The sequence below is a fragment of the Furipterus horrens genome, unplaced genomic scaffold, assembly GCF_987537825.1.
Source record: "Furipterus horrens unplaced genomic scaffold, mFurHor1.1.pri manual_scaffold_2, whole genome shotgun sequence".
NCBI classification, from domain to species: Eukaryota; Metazoa; Chordata; class Mammalia; order Chiroptera; family Furipteridae; genus Furipterus; species Furipterus horrens.
Genome location: NW_028327172.1, coordinates 128,333,626 through 128,352,208, shown reverse-complemented (window position 1 = coordinate 128,352,208; position 18,583 = coordinate 128,333,626). Strand labels below are relative to the sequence as shown.

The 18,583-nt window shown below is 39.8% G+C and overlaps 1 protein-coding gene across 4 annotated transcripts in view; it reads left to right on the top strand.

The window, feature by feature from the left end:
* DIP2C (DIP2 acetate--CoA ligase C (putative)) overlaps nt 1-18,583 on the top strand; it is a 367,711-nt gene that overhangs the window by 224,764 nt on the left and 124,364 nt on the right. For all 4 annotated transcript variants that reach the window (XM_090266439.1, XM_090266438.1, XM_090266437.1 and 1 more), the window contains 4 exons: nt 3,227-3,436; nt 11,004-11,138; nt 13,017-13,136; nt 14,450-14,647. In XM_090266439.1, coding sequence (XP_090122565.1) covers nt 3,227-3,436; nt 11,004-11,138; nt 13,017-13,136; nt 14,450-14,647 — 663 coding nt within the window. The remainder of the gene's footprint in view (nt 1-3,226; nt 3,437-11,003; nt 11,139-13,016; nt 13,137-14,449; nt 14,648-18,583) is intronic.

The following is an 18,583-nucleotide window of genomic DNA, read 5'->3' as shown; positions in this document are numbered from 1 at the left end:
AAAGTCCTCGTTCTTTCTCAAAATTATTTTGGCTATTCTAGGTCCTTTGTATTTCCAAATGAATTTTAGAATAAGCTTTCAATTCCCCAAAAACAAAGACAAAAACAAACAAAAAAACCGTTGTAGGATTCTATTAGGGTTTTATCTTTTTGATGCTGTTGCGAATGGAATTGTTTTTTCTTTTTAAAATCTAATTCTCAGATTGTTCAGTGCTAGTATATGTATATATATAAATATTTTATCTCTTTATCTTGTATCCTGTGACCTTGCTAATCTCATTTCCTAATTCAAGAACTTTTTGGTATGTTCCTTGGGCTTTTCTGCATACAAGATCATCATTTGTGAAGTAAGACAGTTTTACTGCTTGCTTTCCAATCTCAATGCCTTTAATTTATTCTTTTGCTCTATTTCACTGTCTAGAGCCTTCCAAATAATGTTGAGTAGAAGTGGCAAGAAGGGATATCTTTGCCTTGTTTTTGATCTTAGAGGAATGTATTCAGTCTTTTACCATTAAATACGATGTTAACTGTTGGTTTTCATGGATGCTGTTTATCAGGTTGAGGAAGTTGACTTACATTTCTGCTTTGCTGAGAGGTTTTCTCATGAGTACATGTAAGCTTTAGTGAAGTACTTTACAACTTTTAAGGTTGACTTGGGGTATATGACAGTTCATGTTCATATGTATAATCCCGATCACCACTTGGTCATAATGTACTATTCATTTCATTCTGTTTACTAATATTTTTTGAGAATTTTTGTGTCTATATAATAAGGGACATTTTTCTCTAGGGGACGTGTGTGTGTAAAAAGGTAGGATGATAAATGAAAAACTGACTGTAAAAAGGCATGAAAAAACCTGGGGAGATAGTAGTAATGGATATATGGGGAGGTGTGGATATATGGGTGTATACATTTCTCAAACAGGGAATTCTTTTGCTTTAGGATCTTTGTGCAAAACGTCATGTTTTCTGTTTAAGTTGCCCTTATCCTGTTATACCCTTTCCTAGAAGAGGTTATGTTTTGATTAACTTTTCTTTTTTTTTAACCTAATTTTTATTTATTGGAGAAAATTTTAAGACTTTTCCAGAAAGTATTTTAAAACTATTTCCACATTGTCATTTGGGACACACAATTATTCAACTTGTTGAGGCATTCAGCAAAAATCAGTAGCTCAACTCAGAGCTACCAGGCCCATACCAGGGAAGGTGCTCAGGGAGTGGGTTATTCCCCGGTTTTTGTCCCTGGTCAGAAGTGAGTGACTGTCACAGAATATCTGTGTGACTTGGGCTCTCCTGGAAAATATAGTGCATTGGTGAGCACCATGTTGAGTGCTTATCTAAATCTAGGGGAGAAAAGTTATGCAAGAATCTGGAAAGAAAAATGAAAATGATATATATATATATTGAAGGAAAGGACCAGAAAGAATATACTGGAAATCATTTTCAAAAAGATAATATTATTTAGGCCCTGACTCGTGTGGCTTAGTGGGTTCCACGTCATTCCGCAAACCAAAAGGTTGCCAGTATGATTACCAGTCAGGGCATGCGCCTAGGTTGCGGGCCAGGTCCCCAGTTGAGGGTTTGCAAGAGGCAACAAATCGATGTTTCTCTTGCACATCCATGTTTTTCTCCCTTTCTTTCTCCTCCCATTCCCCTTTCTCTAAAATTAAATAAATAAAATTGTTTAAAATAAAGAATATTATATAGGACAACTCTGAGAAGGAAAACTCTGACTCCAAAAAACCTCTGCTGCCTTGCGGCATACCTCTTCAGGGGAAAGGCTAAGGGAGTAAACCCCGACAGAAAATCCGGAGCCGGAGTCCCTAAGGCGGTTTGACGTTGTAGTCAACACCGGCAACTCCTGCGGCGCACCTGAAGCCAAGCTGTATTGACTCCGTCTTTCCCTTGGACCCTTCAGCTGCGAAGAGAGGGGGGGTCTGCTGCATGGGCAACAGCAGACCCTCCATATCACCCTGCCCAGGCTCTGTAGCTTCAGCTTCACTGGAGAGGACACTCCAGCGTCATCGCAAGATGTCGATTCAACACGGGAGGAGACAGATACCGTGTCACTCCCGAGTCGGACTGCACAGCCATTCTTGGCGGTGCAGTTAGACTCTTAAGAAGCTACACCATCGTCTCTCGAGACGGACGGCTGCTGACATGACATTTCTCAAAAGTCTTTAAAAAGTTTTTGTCACAATGATAGCAAAATATTACTGTAAATATCCTTTATAAATATTGTTGTGTTAAAAAAAAGTCCTGTGTCTTAATTTAAGATAAACTCTCATTTCTCTTATTTTCATTAAATGTTTTAGAGTTAATTACATCATTTTTTTTCCCTCTTGGCACCTTACATTACTCACCTATTGGTAGGATCCTAAATGTCGTGATTACATTGAACTTTTAAGTGACAAGTCCACCAGTAATTCACTCTTGAAAACCTTGCTGCTAAGTAAGAAGTTATTAAATGAAAGGTATTTGCACAAATTTTAATGAAAAAAGTGATGTGTTTTATCTCAATCTAAGATACACAATTTCCACAGATAGAAAAAATAAATTTAAAAACTTTATAAGAAATGAATGTAAAAGTAAATACACTTAGTTTGATCACAAAGTGTAATCTGATGGTCTGTTGTCCATATCAAAGGAGCAGGCAAGGCCATGAGCATGTAGGTTGGTGGAGAAGGTGGGAGGCATTTGTTGTGAGGTGCATTGTTCCTTCTACACCATTATCTTCCCTGATGTCTCACTCTTTGGGGAGGTGCATGGTTATCCTGCACTCAGACTGAACTTAAAAGTAAATTATAGCTGAGAGCACCACCTTGGCACTAAACAAGGTCTACAGACATCTCACTTTGAAACACATGAAGGGTCAACATCTCTGAGAAAATGCTACTCCTGACAGCCTCACTTGGTGTGTGCGTGCAAAAACATTTGGTGTCTTCCCAAACTGTTGAATGGAGAAAATTGGTAAGTGTGTCTTAGTCTGAGATTCTAATGCACCACCCCCCATTTTTTTTCTTTTTTGGTAGCAATTTATTTTAAGGTGCTTTGGAGAAAAAAACTATACTAAAAAAAAAATAACTCACTTGAGAAGTGGTGTAACTTCAAGAGTGTTCAAAGCAAAAGTTGTTGAACTGTCAGTGTGTGACGTAGGTCCGTGTTAGTGATGTTGGGTTGGGGTGTGCTTCCTTGTTCTTCTGTACAATAACTCTCCTGTCACACAGATACCTCTTCTGGTTCAGAAGACGAAGGCTCCGTGCAGGGCGACTCACAGGGGACGCCTACCTCCAGCCAGGGCAGCATCAACATGGAGCACTGGATCAGCCAGGCCATCCATGGCTCCACCACCTCCACAACCTCTTCCTCATCCACCCAAAGTGGAGGCAGCGGTGCCGCCCACAGGCTGGCCGATGTCATGGCCCAGACGCATATAGGTAAGTGCCTGTCACTGCATGATTCTCACTGTATCTAAGTGGCCCAGAATAGCCAAGTCCCTCTATAGAAGTTTGTCTGGTCATCACAGCCTTGGAATCCACCCGAGATTCCAGAGAGTCCCACTCTGGCTCCTGGTCTGCTTTGTGCTTTGGTTTTCTTATTCTGTGAAACCCTTGGTTTGTTATTTTTCACCATCCCAGATGTCTCCTACAGTTAGAATTCAGGAGCTTGCTGCTCATAAAGGAATGCACTTGTTCATTATGGAAACTTGAAGCCATATCTGTTTATATGTTTTCTTCTCATTTATGCTAAAATATGCTCCTAAATGGAATTTTAATACTGCTGATAAACAGGCTGGGAAATTTAAAGCATGTTTGCCATGACTTTGGAAATCATTTAAGGAATAGAGGGCTTTAATCACCACTGTTTTCTGCCATAGCGATTTAGATTTCTCCGGTGGTTCATGTCATTTTGTAAGTAGGTTCCATAATGAATGAGATCCTCTATATTGGAAAAAGAAGCACAAAATTAGGAAGCATTGCCTGAGATGTTTGGAAATAGTGTGAAAAGGGAGATTAAATAAGAATGATTAGAGGAAAAGCGAGTGATTGTATGAGCAGAGTGGCTGTTTCAAACGTGGGTGAGTACACGTTTCTGCCCCCACTTGTGCCTGGCACTCCTTTGTCAGGGAAATGAGTCCTTGTGAGATGTAGAAGGAACAAGTATGATGTCCAGATCTGGTATGATCCATTTTCAGCCGTGGATTAAGATTTTTAAACATTTCAGTAGTATCAGAAATGAGACCATGTGTCTACAGGCAGGACACAGGCAGCTGTCAGGAGAGCTGGGTCTGGTCTCACTTCTCCTGTGAACAGCTGTTGGCATCTTCAGAAGTCACTTCTCCCTTGTTTAATTTTGTAGTGGGGGGGGGGGGAAGAATAGTAATTTCTTTCCTTTGTACCTCTCAGAACTGTTGTGAGTAGAAAGGAGAAAATAGAAAATTTCTTCCAGATTTTTTCAAGTCACATTCACATGCAAAGTGATGTTATTAAATTTCAGTGCAAGAGGTTTTTGGTAACATGGACACTGGTTAATGTGCACTATGGCTCTATTTGAAATCATAGTAAGTTAAAAATTAAATAGAAATGTATGACCATTAAATATTTTTAGGTAATAAAATGTCTTCCTGTGTGTTTTGGAACCTGAGATATCTGCCGAGGTCCTGTCGTTGTGCTTCATCTGCACCTGCAGACATGGAGTTCCCTCATCTCTGCCTCTCACTTCCATCCTGGAAATGTGTGTGTTCCAACCCAGCTCCCCTCTAAGAAAGTGTCAGAATCTTACTAAGAGAAACACATAATTTTGAACAAATTAATTACTGCATTTGGTTTTCTCTTTGTGAATTTGCACATGGAGTGCTGGAGAAAATGATAATGAGGAGATTTAATTTACCCAGACTATAAAAGGGTGCATGATTCATGTACATAGGTCTCAATGTAAGCCTAAATACAGCTTTTCAGTGTGTGACATTTTAGTAATTTCTAGATTGGCACAAAGATAAATTCCTAGAATATCTGAGACTTTTCTGTAAATATTTTTAAAAATTTAGAAAGCAGTGGTGAAATAATAAAATGAAAAAAAGAAGTGAAATCTTTTTTCCTCTGGCAAAACGAAAGAAGTAAAATGTCATCGAGAATTGACCTTTTGTTGAGATCATTGAAAGCCTACAAGGAATAGTGTATGTGTGTGTTTTTAGGAATTTGTGGAAAATAAACCACCATCTTGTGCTTCTAAACCCTCGTGGTAAGGGGCTTGGGTACGTCTACAGACACTTCTTTGTCCAGGCAGTTAGGAAGTGCCTGTCTCCATCTCTCGCTCTCTTTTTGCTATGTTTTCTTTTTCTGGGAAAGGAAGTTCCCTCTTGCTGAGGTTCACTCTTTCACCTTCATTCTGGATCCCAGCTCCTCCCAAATCTGTTAGCTCAGTGCTAATAAGCTCTCCTCCATATTAGCTGTCCCTAGCTTGGATGTTACTAATCACCTCCTCCTCTCCAGCCTGCCCCACACCTGGTTTCCTTCCCACTTCTGATCCTTTCCTATCCTCCTGGTGGCTCATCTCTCTGCCCTGTTTCTACATTCTTGCCAATTTCATCCTTTCCCAGTTTTGAAGGCCGCCTGCTCCTTCCTAAACTTGCATACCTGCATTTTCCACTGTGAAGTCCTTCACCAGTCCTTCACATTCCAGAGTGCCTCTGGACACTGCCCTTTGGCCCACCCTGTACCCTGAGGTCAGCTTGTCTATTGAGGCTGTATTCCAAGGAGCAGGCTCAGGGACCTCTGCTGTCCTTGGGTCCTTCTTCCCCCATACCATCTGTGTCCACATCCTGGGCATTTGGCTACTCATGATCTTAGAAGCCTTATTTCTCCCCTTCACTGCTCCCAGGACCCTGGGTCCAGGCACCTCCCATCCCCTGTGAACCATTGCAGCCCCTTCCACTCCTTCTTTTACAATATCTTGCATCTTGCCGCCCTGACTGTGTTGTTAGGACACAGGTCTGATCTCTTTCCCCCCAAAAAATGCTTTGGGGTTTTTCATTTCTCAAAACTGATTTTCTTTCTTTGGATTTTATACTTAAAGTAATGACTTTTGGACCCACAGGTATTCTAACCCTTCACCCACTGTGCACCCCATTTTGCAGACATGTCTCACTGACCTGCCTGTACTTTGGTATATGTGGGAAAATCCATCTATTTAACTCTGCTTTTCTAATGTTTAAATGTACTCAGAAAGTGGTAACACAGTCATTTACACTCTCTGCATGTGAGTTTCACAGATTCTTGAGGGGAAAGGGTCCCCACACAAGGGGAGAGACAGCAGAGAGGAATCCTGCAGGTCTGGGCGACCAGGACCTGATGCCATGATGGTAGTAATCTAGTCACTGAGAGATGCAAAATGTGTTGTCACTTAGTTGCCTCAGCCACAGTGAGGAGTAGCGTTATCATTCTGCAGACGGAAGACTGAGGCTTAGGCAGTTGACAGGATGCTCTGGGCAGCCAGCCGAGGAGTCAGATTCCCATCTGCTGGGTGGCGGACCCTGGGTGACACTCTGTGGTCTCAGTCTCTCATCAGCTTCTTTGTTCCATTGCTGTTACAAATGGAAAGGGAGCTCTTTTCAGACGAAATGCAATGAAACTTTGCATAAACAATAAAGAGTACCCTGTCACCATCACAGTTGGGGTCTTCTGTCATGAACTTGAGTTTGTGGACAAAAATCAAGAAGCTTGTCTGAAGTTGAAGATTTTTGTCCTGACCTTAGAGCATACTTCCTACAATTGTATAATGTGTCTACCAGTTGCATTCACCTCTCTATGGGGTTTTCAGGGCATAAATATGGGAAAGAGGCATTTCCAGGCATGAGAACCTATGTAATCTGGAACTCAACCCTGACTCTCAGGACGCTGCTGAAAGGGAAGTTTCAACATAGAACCTTTAAGTCCTTTTCTAACCATCTCCAGGTTTAGTCCATGGGTGGTTTGCCTGTACCTTTGAAAAGCAGCTGTGAATTGACATTATCAGTATCACACTCACATGCTCACATACATAGGAAAAGTTAATCAGCAGGAGACAAGGTAAACAAAGTATGTTGGTCTGTCCCTGAGTCATTATTAATGGATTAAGAAGATAAATCCTCACGTGATATATTGTCACGTGTCACATTTGGTTGAGCCAACAGTTAGAGCTTCCCTGTGAGATGCCTTCCATGAGACCCAGTGAAAGTGGACTTTACTAGTGAAACTGAAGGGGAAAGTCTTCTCTTCCCATTGGTTGCACATGGGAGACAGGTTGGTGTAGTGAGTGATCTAACTCAGCCCCCAGCAGCAAGGCTAATGCTTGACTCCCTCCAGGGCAAGCTCTTCCCCTCATCATTGTCTTTTGTTGAGATCATCACTGCTGGTTAACCTTTACTCACCTCCACGTTTTTATCCAGGGACTTGGTTTTCCACCACCATGTGGAGGGCATGGTCATGTCATTTTAGGAAGCTGGGGCAGCTGGGCAGACCAGGTTGTCTGAGGGCCCAGATCACAGGTACCTTGTTTCTTCCTTTCTTAGTGACAACAGTGGTCAAGTTGACAGGAAACCTGGGATGGGGCATTCTTGGTGTACAGAAATTTTGATTCCTTTGAACATGTTACTCACCATATAGCACCAATTAGTAGACCACAAATATGTTGCTTTTTACACATGAAATCCAGGTTTCCTAATTTTCTTCTCTTTATTTGGAGACTGAAAAATAATTAACATGGCTTAAAAGTGAAGATTATCACCATGACCCCTGCAAATTCCAATTCATACAGTTACAGTTAAAGAACATTTCTTTCCAGTAGGTGTTAGAACTGGAGGCCTTTTATGTAGTTGTCAACTGTTCTTTAATTCATTCATTATTTGAACTATTTCTCCAGCATTTGCTGAGCAAACATTGTGCGCTGGGTATAGGTAACTTTAGACTCTGAGTAGGACACAGGGAGCTGGACTGAGTTGTATGCCTACCCAAGCAGGTGATTAGGAGGAGTCGAGAAAATGGATTTCCAAGGCCAGGTTCAGCAGGCAGACTAGCTGGGACCTTGAAATGGTTGTGGCCAGAAACAGCTGTGCAAATGAAGTGGATTACTGGCAAGAGGAACAGACTAAAACCCTGTGTGGGGTAGAGGTGGGGAGGATCAAGGACTGAGGTGGAATCACTATAGTGATGGTGTGCCAAAGCAGTGTGCAGATACTGCCATGAAAGATGGCAGAATTGCACTTTCTTCCTGCCTTCCTCTTGTGCCCGTTTTGAATTCCTGAATCTTGGGGAACCCATGTCAGCTGGTGATAGCAAAAGCCAAGCAGAGGTAGATGAAGCCGAACCCACCCCATGGGGAGCAGATGTGAAGGTACCACAGATAGCTCTCAGGGAGTGTTCACTGTGGAGGTGACACTTGACAGGTGGCTGGAAGGATGGCTGCCATTTTTCTCTTAATTTAAAAGTACTGGGAAAATTATCTAAAAAACAGTGGGATGTCTTGCTCAGAAGATAAAACCCCGCTCTGATGAGGGTTCTTTTTTGTTTTTATGAATTTTAGAATTTATTAAGAGAGATATCAATTTGAACAGGAGGGATATTTTATTTTAAAAAATAACACCAACACAAAGACAGCCAAAAAAGCACAGAGTGCATGTTATGCCTCCTACATCAGAAAGCAGCTAGAAAGGCAACCTGTGAGACTTTGTGCGAACCCGGAAGTCTCTGTGCATCCTCTGAATTCCCAATGAGGGTTAATCTTCAAAGTGTTCCTGATGCACATGGACCCCACTGGCCTTGGGCCTGGAGGTGGCAAGCATCTTAGATCTTTGACCCTTCACCTTCAACCTGATTCCACTTTTTTTTTTTTTTTTTTTTTTACATACCAACAAGTGTTTCCTGAGCATCTGTTATGTAAAAGTTTTAAAAAATACTCCCCCCAAAATAGGTAACCTAAACACTTGGAGTCTTGATCTTTATCAAAATAAACAGGTTACAGCACTCTACGGCAGCATCAGTACATCCTCTGACTTCCTAACAGGAGCAGCTGCTGGGATGACGATCCCACAGTAACAGTGACTGCGAGGAGTTTGAAAGGGAGTGGGAGGGAGGTGTTATCTAAATAACTTTGGAAAGTTCTTAGAAGTCACCCCAGCTGTCACTGTTCTACTTTTTGTAATCACGAGATGTATTGGAATCATTTTTCCAACCTCAAAGCGAAAGCACGACAGTATTCCTGCCGCCCAACACAGATGGATTGGCTGTCTATTACCAGTGATGAGGCTACAGCGTCACATAAACACCAGTGAATCTGGATAAAATCACAATGCAATGTACCCACTCTATAACTGCTTTTGTTTTAGGTGCTAATTGGAAAGTCTGCTCAGTGCCCATCAGCATCTATTATATTTTCATCTGAAACATGAGGCCCCAGTGAGTGTGCTACTTGGCCATGGAGAATTAGATCATTCTGCCACATGAAGTCAGGTTGATTTGGAAAAAGCACAGGTAGGGGTGAATGAGAGGATGAACAGTCTCTGAATCATTGAAGGGGTGATTTGAATGATCCTCTTCTCTCCCTCTCTCACTTCCCCTCAGTGATCCGCCTACTTGTTAAAATTATTTGTCACCCCAAGTCAGTACACTCAGCCTTCTCATGGTCATGTACAGACATTTGCAGAGCAGCACAAATTTGAGTCCCTGATACGCTTGTTCCCAGCTGAGGGCGATGTTCTGCCTTCTTGTTCCAGCTCTCAGACTGTGAAGAGGATCCTTTACAGGAGCTGTTTAGTGCCCTGTTTTTCCTCTTGTCCTTTTTGTTGGTGATATCACTGTTTTCACAGCCCCCACTCCCATGTGTGGTGCTGAGGAGGGACTGTCTGAAGAAGGCTTTCCAGTACCAGCTTCTCTTTTTACAGCACAAGGAAATCGCTTCTTTTGCATGGAACTATGGAACCTCAACAAGTTTCCATCTAATAAGGATTAACAAATCAAAATTAATAGCATCATACCCATTATAAGGACTCAGGATCTAGAAAATGTCATTGGTAGTCTCAATTCATGTGCTCTCCTGAATGCCTTATTTAATAAATATTGGGGGAACACTTTGTAAAGTACATGATTGTCTAACTACTGTGCTGTACACCTGAAAACTAATACAAAATAATATTGGATGTAAACCATAATTGAAAAATAAAATAAAATAATATTGGGTATAAACCATAATTGAAAAATAAAATAAAATAAATAAATATAGGATCTGTGCTTTCCCCACTTAACCATTTAAGTGCTTGACATCTTCATCAATGAATGCTGCAGGGAAGGGCTGCTGCACAGCTCACTGTGCGTAACCAGCGTCAGTGCACATGAGAATGTAAATATATGCTTTTTGAATGAGTGTTCGGTATTATTCATGCTGAAAGAAACAAAATAGCTAATGTATTTTGAGTGGTCATCCTCTATCAAGAAATGTCTTAAGAACTTTACATATGGTAACTCATGTAATCTCCCCTACAAGGAGGTCGCCATTATCATTCCCATTTGATGGGTGAGAAGACTGAGGCAGAGAGGGGTTAAGATGTACTTCCCAAGATCTCAGGGGGTTTGTGAGCTGGGATTCAAATCCCAGGCTGTATGCCTTCAAAGCTTGAGTTCTTAACTGCCATTACCGTGATAGACAAGAAAATTACTCTTTTATAAACAAACATGTAGCTTTCAATATCTCTTTTTCTACTGGCTGCTTGAAGACATTATTCTAGTTAAAATGCTTAAGTGATTCATTGAGGTGGCTCCTGCTAAGACATTATTTCTGAAGTTTTACCAGTTTCATTTTGAGCAGTGTGAATTATCTTAAAGGTTACCTTTATGCTGAGATTTTTGTAGTGGACTTTGATTCAGAATTATGGTCTTTTCTCAGGATGTGGCCTTTATTGAAACCCTGTTGCTTACTCAGCCTTCAGAATAACTATCATGATAATCAGAGAACTTGTAATTTGTTTCTTTACAGAAAATCACTCTGCACCTCCCGATGTAACCACATACACCTCAGAACACTCAATACAAGTAGAAAGGCCACAAGGCTCAACGACATCACGGACAGCACCAAAGTATGGCAATGCCGAGCTCATGGAGACTGGCGATGGTGTGTCTCCCAGCATTTTCTTCTCTCCTTTGTAAACTCTGAATTCCGCTAACTTACCTTTTAGACCAATGTTGGATGTGGTTCTACTAGATAAATGGTCAAATCTTAACTTACAAGCCTCCCATAGAAGGTGACATAGTCACAGGAAATGAAAATTATCTCCAAGTTGACCAAGAGTTACTCCTTGTAGAAAAAAAATAATGTAGGAATTTAATCATGAGAAAAAAGGAAATTTTTAAAGATTATGATGTGTTTGCTAATGATTAACTGAAGTTGATTCAGCAATTAACAAATTAGTGTGCAAGTGTTAAGACCATGAACAGTTACTTAGAAGAGCAGAATGAAGTTAAATGTAAACAAATTAATTTACACATATGGGCCAATATGCTGCTTTAGAATTTCAAAAAAAGTCTTTTTTTTCTCCATATTGGGAAAAAGTATTAGTGATTTGATAAAATACAGTAGTAGGGGTTCTTTTTTATTACTCATATCATTAATCTTGGTACATTCTGATCATGGTGGCCGTTTCTATTACCCTGTCTGTAGTATCAGACTTGCACGTGAACTTCATGTGTTGAAATGATCTCAGAGTCATCTAAACCAAATTAAGCGAGACTACTTAATGAGGAAATAATGTGTTTAGAAATTGAGGATTCTGGATTATGTATTTTTATATATTTTCAAAACTATAAAATATTTAATGTCGCAATTCTGAAGGTGCCCATGGAGTATTTTGAGATTTGATAGAAGAATTTCTTTGAATTCTGTCATGTTCACATCCCAAAAGCTGAGATTTTATTATGATACTTCCAATAGAGAAGAAGGGCGTCTCCTCAGTCATTATGGGGGAGACCCCTTTAGCTGTGGTTCTCAGACTGTGAGAGCAATGAAGTTTCCACACTCATGGTTACCAGGTATGGATTTCCAAGCATCTTTCAGTGGAATGAGATTTGCTTGCAGTGGGTACATTTGAACAGTTAAGCATTTTGGTCCTTTTTAAAAAAAATTTATTAATTTGGGTTATTTAAAAATTTTTAAACTTCTTGCCTTTTTTAATGATTATTTCACTTACTCAATTTTCAAAATGATGTCACATTCATTATTGTAAGAAATATATTATTGTAACATGGGGTTAATGTTTCTCAGGACACATGGATAAATACACGCTGGTATTCTGTCATGCAGAAATTGAATTTTGAGACTAATTGCTGTGCTTTTAGAATATATTGCCTGAATGTTCACTCAGGAGAGTACAGCTAAGATACTTGGAAGGCACCGGGTGGTGACCTGTATGGACAGGGCCTGCCGAGGTGCTGCTTCCCTCAGAAGGTATAGGTTCTGGGGTGGCAACACAGACACTGCAGAGCACCCAAATTAAATTCTTCAACAAAGTGTTCTTTTAGCCCAGAGAGGCCAAATCCCAGGGGTCTCAGGAGAGATGGGGACTAAGGGAGAGTCTCTCTGCTTCATCAGCTCTCTGACCTCCTTTAAAAAAAGGGGCCAGAGACACTATGAGTGAAAAGGTGACAAACCCAGGTCAGAATTGGAGGTGGGTCCAACCCCGATCTGTGGTTGGAGCTTTTCCTAACATCACAAGATCAGGATGGCTCATGAGGTTTTAATAGAATTGTTTCTGCTGAGTCTCTACCCTCTCACAGCTCCCCAGCAGGGTCAGTGCACTGTGACTGCCTATCCAGTAGAATGTCTACTCTGCATATTGTCCTAGGTGGCAGTTTGATAGACACTCAGTCTCAAGGCCATCCCTGCTTCTCTCAGCCATGAGATGGGGCAGAGCACATGGGTATCTCGGCCCTGTGGTGCTTGTGCAGATGGGATGGACTAAAGTAAGTTCATCTGCCCTATGTTTCTGTTTTTCAGGAGTGCCAGTAAGTAGCCGGGTATCAGCAAAAATTCAACAACTTGTCAATACCCTTAAACGACCGAAACGACCGCCATTACGAGAATTCTTTGTTGATGACTTTGAAGAATTATTAGAAGGTAAAGGAATGCTTTTCTACCCCCATTTATTTTAACGCCCCTGTGTTCCCATAAAATATAATTTTTTTCTGCCAAGGCTATTTTACTATTTATGAACAATAACGTTGGCATTCACTAGAAGATGGGAATCTTATCTAGAGACCGTAGGTACTGTTCCTGCAGGTCCTGTAAAGGCATGTGAGTACTGTCCCACAAGGCAGGCCTCTTTCTCAGGACTCGGTCAGGTTCCAAAAATGCAAATAAATCATAGAAAACCTTGCCGACAGCAACACAGTTCGCTCTGAATAATCTTAGGAAGAACACAATGAGCATGTAGTTGGTCCCATTGCACTCCACCCTTTACAAAGCCAGGAGTGGGTGTCTTAACCCCCTAGTGCTCATGAGCTTTTTAAAAATTAATTTTAGAGAGAGGGGAAGGGAGGGAAAGAGAGAGGTAGAGAAACATCGATGTGAGAGAGAGACATTGATCAGTTGCCTCTCATACACACCCCAGTGGGGGACAGAACCCTCAATTTAGGCATTTGCCCTGATCAGGAATCAAACCCATGACCTTTCAGTTACAGGATGCTTCAACCAACTGAGCTACACCCAAACCACCTAAAGTCAAAACAAAAAAATTATTGTATCAAACACAAACTCTGTGTGTTCTCACTGTTTACCTCACAAGTAGGATGTAGATGATTTTCTGCCCAGCAGGTGGAAATCGTCAGTCAGTCAGTCATGAACTATGAGAGAGAAGCCTTTTCCAGAAGTGAGAAAAAAATGTCAACTTCTCACCTATCTAAACAGTTGGGCAAATTGCATTTTATTATGAGGCATTTATTTTTGTTTTACTCAAGAAAACATTATCTGTGCTCGATTATTTGTAGTAGTTGTAGCAGATTTAAATTTATACCTCAGTACTTAAGGGCAAAATATATTTCAGCTTAAAAGGTTTGAGCTCTTTGGGGTCCATAATTACTAGTCTATGTTGATAATTGATATTTTTAACATAATTGTAATCCTAGACTCTAGGTAATGTTCACATCCATAGCTTTACTTGCTGGCATTTTGTAAATGCACTCAGATCTTCTCACGTACCCCAGCTGACATTGCCTGGGAAACCATAAGAATTAAGTACCTCCATTATATCCATGAGGGTATGTATAGGTCATAGCCCTGATTCTAGAAAAGCATGTATATGCGTTTTCTATACACTGATAAATTTATTCTTTAAGTATAAGCAGTCTAGCTTTCTTTAAAGGAATAAAAATGTGTTTGTGCTAACATGAGTGCATTTTTTCCTAAAATCTCTTGTGTCCACATATGTTTAGTTCAACAACCAGATCCGAACCAGCCAAAGCCGGAGGGAGCACAGATGTTGGCCATGCGTGGGGAGCAGCTGGGCGTGGTTACAAATTGGCCCCCATCTTTAGAAGCCGCACTACAGCGATGGGGGACCATCTCACCAAAGGCCCCATGCTTGACCACAATGGACACGAACGGGAAACCCCTGTACATCCTCACTTATGGTAATCCTATAAGGCTCGTCTGCCTTCTGTATGCTCATGCACATACCTGCTGCTTTCAGGGTAGCTGATTTATATTTATACTGCTTTTATGTTTCCAGTGCCCAAATAGATGGAATCTGAAAGGAAATACTTTAGGAAAATTATTTTTATATTTAAATATGAGAAATCATTTGTTAAATGTTTTTTGAGTAAAATCCAAAAATGGATCCAAAAACTTAGTGATCAGCACTCTAATAAGATGTTGGAAGAATATATGTGATATTCTTGAAATTCATGGTTTTAGGAAGGATTGGTAATTAAAGAATATGTATCTAAACTCTTTGACATATATAATTCAGAAGAAACAAAATGTGTTTGCAAAGTGCTTTTTCAGAAAATGAGAAATAAGCTTTTCTTTAATTTTTCATTCAATGCATTTAATGTAGTTTGTAATTTTTTGGAAATAGTTACCTATAGTGGAGGGATCCCTTTCTCTTTGTCCCATGGACAAGGGACCATGAAAAAACAGATTGTCAGGTTATTTGTATACTATCTGCTGCTGCTTTGCAAAGAAACCAGCTTAATAATTAAAAGTCCCAAGTGGCTCAGATTATATCTGCGTGCATGAGGTGGTTAGAGAACCTTTTTTTTAACTTTGAGTTTTGTTATGACAATAACACTCTTCTAACTGCAAGTAGGAAAGAAATTGATTTCTGCAGTCAATGTCAAGAATCAGATATTATGTTAAATAACATGGAATCTAGCCTTCCAGGGAAGGGTGATGAGGCCCCGGGAAGCATCAGCCGCAGAGGTCCAGTAGTCACTATCCTGTGCATCTCGTGGCCAGAAATAGGGTGGGGGTTTAGAACAGATGTCTCATAGCCTTGCTTATATGACATTGTTGGGTAATTCTAAGTGGATAAATTGTATTTCACCCATGATAAGGCATACACTTGATTTTAAAAAAAATTCTGCTCTTAGACATTGATTTCATCCTGTCAAAAAGATAGAATACTCTCCTGTGTGAGCCTCACTTTTTGTCACATTTCAGCCATGGAGCTATGTACTTGGAATTGCTGTTCCTTAGCTGGTTCTTCAGGGCTTATCTGTCCCCATACTGGAAATTCTAGTACCCACCTGTATGCACGCATGAGCGCAGCACTCATCTGTTAGCCACGGACACTGCTTAAGGTGTTTGAAGCACTGGCCCAGTACTAAGGCTTGCAGATCAAAGCTGAGTGAAACCTGCTTCTCAGGGGGTGGTGATCTCCATTGGAAGTACAGCCCTGCTTCTGCTGATGGAATGGAGAACAGAGTAGTGCTGACTCTCCTAAGATGAATTTGAAGAGTCAGATAAAGACCAATGATATCTATGAAAATGTGGAGTGTATATTTCTACACCAAGGCATCTCAACTCCTGCTTTTCAGTCATCTATATTTTGTTGTATTGTAATCATTTATATTAGACATATGTTATGAGTCAATCTTTGTTTTTACTTTGGTAAAGGAATATAAGAACAATGCATTTCCAAATGTAAGATTGTAATTTATAAGGATGCAAAATGAAAGTGTTGATTACTATGATGTAAACTGGAGAACAGTGTTATCTATGTAGAAACACTGAAGAGATGAACATTTAATGATTGGATGTTGCTGATGCAGAGAAAAGTTCATTGAGTAGAATTGTTCTAATACCATGTAACTTGGTATAATCAAAGGGCTAGACCATTTACAATATGTGGTTTACATTCAGCTCTATAATGCAGCTTCCTCAAATGCCTTGGGTAGTAGAATTCCCAGCTGAGAAACAGGATCTCCAATAGAAAATATGAATGGTGAATGAAGGTTATGAGCAAACATTTTAAAAACCTTAATGCTTTCCATTTACCAATATAAATCAAAAAGTATATGAAGAGAACACATGGCATTTTATCATGTTAAATTAATAAAAGTAAATCATGCTGAGCAACTAACTTCCTTTTATCATGCCCCACTTCCAAAACTTCTGTCTTCTTTCTCTTTCTTCTCCTTAGAATTAATGCTTATTCATTTTGTTTTGGTGCAGTCTCTCTCTCCCTCCCTCTCTCTTTCTCTCTCTGACTTGATTTTTACTCCAGATATTTCAGGGAGCTTAGATAGTTGAGGTAGAAGAGCATTGGGCGATCTTTCTACATCTTTTTTTTTTTTTTTTTTTTTTTTTTGCAGTGTTGGTGATATGCTTCGCAAGCCCCCACTGCAGTTTCCAGGTTAAATAGCCACTATGCGCCATGTGACATCTAATTGCCCTTCCTCACCCACCCATATCCCCCTCAGAGTTACAGTCTCCACATAGTGCTTTACTCCTCTCTCAAATCAAAGTTAGAATTTATATGTAATAATATAGTGTTCATATCATTTCTACATCTTTGTTTTTTCCCCTGACAAGTACATTGCTGTCTCAGAGTCTGAGTGTCTGTTTTCTCAGTTAAAAATCTCTGTTTACTTTGCCTTAAATCTGGGGGAATTTCATCTCTTAATTCCCACCTTTTAAATATGCAGTACAGTATTACTAACAGTAGTTGCCATGCTCTCTATTACAGCCCTGTGACTTATTTATTTGACAATGGAAGATTTGTGCCTTTGGACTCTCCATACCCCCATCTCTAGCAACCACCAGTCTGTTCTCTGTATCTATAAGCTTAGTGTTTTTTTGATTCAACGTACAATTGAAATCATGTGCTATTTGTATATTCCTCTTTGACTTATTTTATTTAGCATAATACCCTCTAGGTCCATCCATGTTGTTGCAGGTGGCAAGATTTTATTCTTCTTTTATGACTGGGTAATATTCCGTTGTTTATATACAACACATTTTCTTTATCCATTCATTTGTCAGTGGACATTAAGATTGTTTCCATAACTTTGCTATTGTGAATAATGCTGCAATGAACATGGGGTGCATATGTCTCTTTGAGTTAGTGTTTTTGTTTTCTTTGGATAAACACCCAGACTGGAATTGCTAGATTATATGGTAGTTCTGTTTTTAATTTTTAAGGGAACATCCATACTGTTTCCCATAGTGGCTGCAACAAATATTGGGTTGGCCAAAAAGTCCGTATGTTTTTTTCCATCAAATAAAAGACACATTTTTCATTTTCACCAATAACTTTATTGATTTGTATATTTTGATTATGTCAGCTATCTCCCGGGTGGTATAATGTTGATTGTTCTCAATTAATGTCTTGATTTGATCACTGTGATCTTCAACTGTTCTACCCGACCTTCAGCACAAAACTTGGCAAACCACTTTTGACACATTCTATCAGTCACAGTACCTTCTCCATACATTGCGTGGATCTTTGTGTTTCAGTTGTGTTTTTACAATTCTTGAAATAATAAAGCATAATCTGCTGCAAATGTTGCATATTTTCTTCCATCTTCCATATTAAAATAGCTACACAAAAATTCACCAATTTTGATTTATTTTTTTAATGCAGGCTGATCTGACAGCTGTTAAAATCCAGTCTAACAAAATTGTTTTGGATGAAGTTAAGGACAGCTAAGTGCTGCTGCTAGAGCCATCTTAAGGAAAAAGTGAAACGAACTTTTTGGCCAGCCAACAGTGCACAAGGGTTCTCTTTTATTCCCATCCTTGCCAGAATTTGTTATCTCTTGTCTTTTTGATAATAGCCATTCTAACAGGTATAAGGTGATAGCTCATTGTGGTTTTGGTTTGCATTTACCTGATAACGAGTGATGCTGACCACTTTTTATATACCTGTTTGGCTATCTGTATGTCTTCTTTGGAAAAATGTCTATTCAGATTTTCTGCTTATTTTTAAATGAGATTGTTTGGGGGGCGGTCACATTGTATGAGTTCTTTATATATTTTGGATATTAACCCATTATCATTTATCATTTGTGAATTTCTTCTCCCATTTAGCACAATAGATTGCCTTTTTATTTTGTTGATGGTTT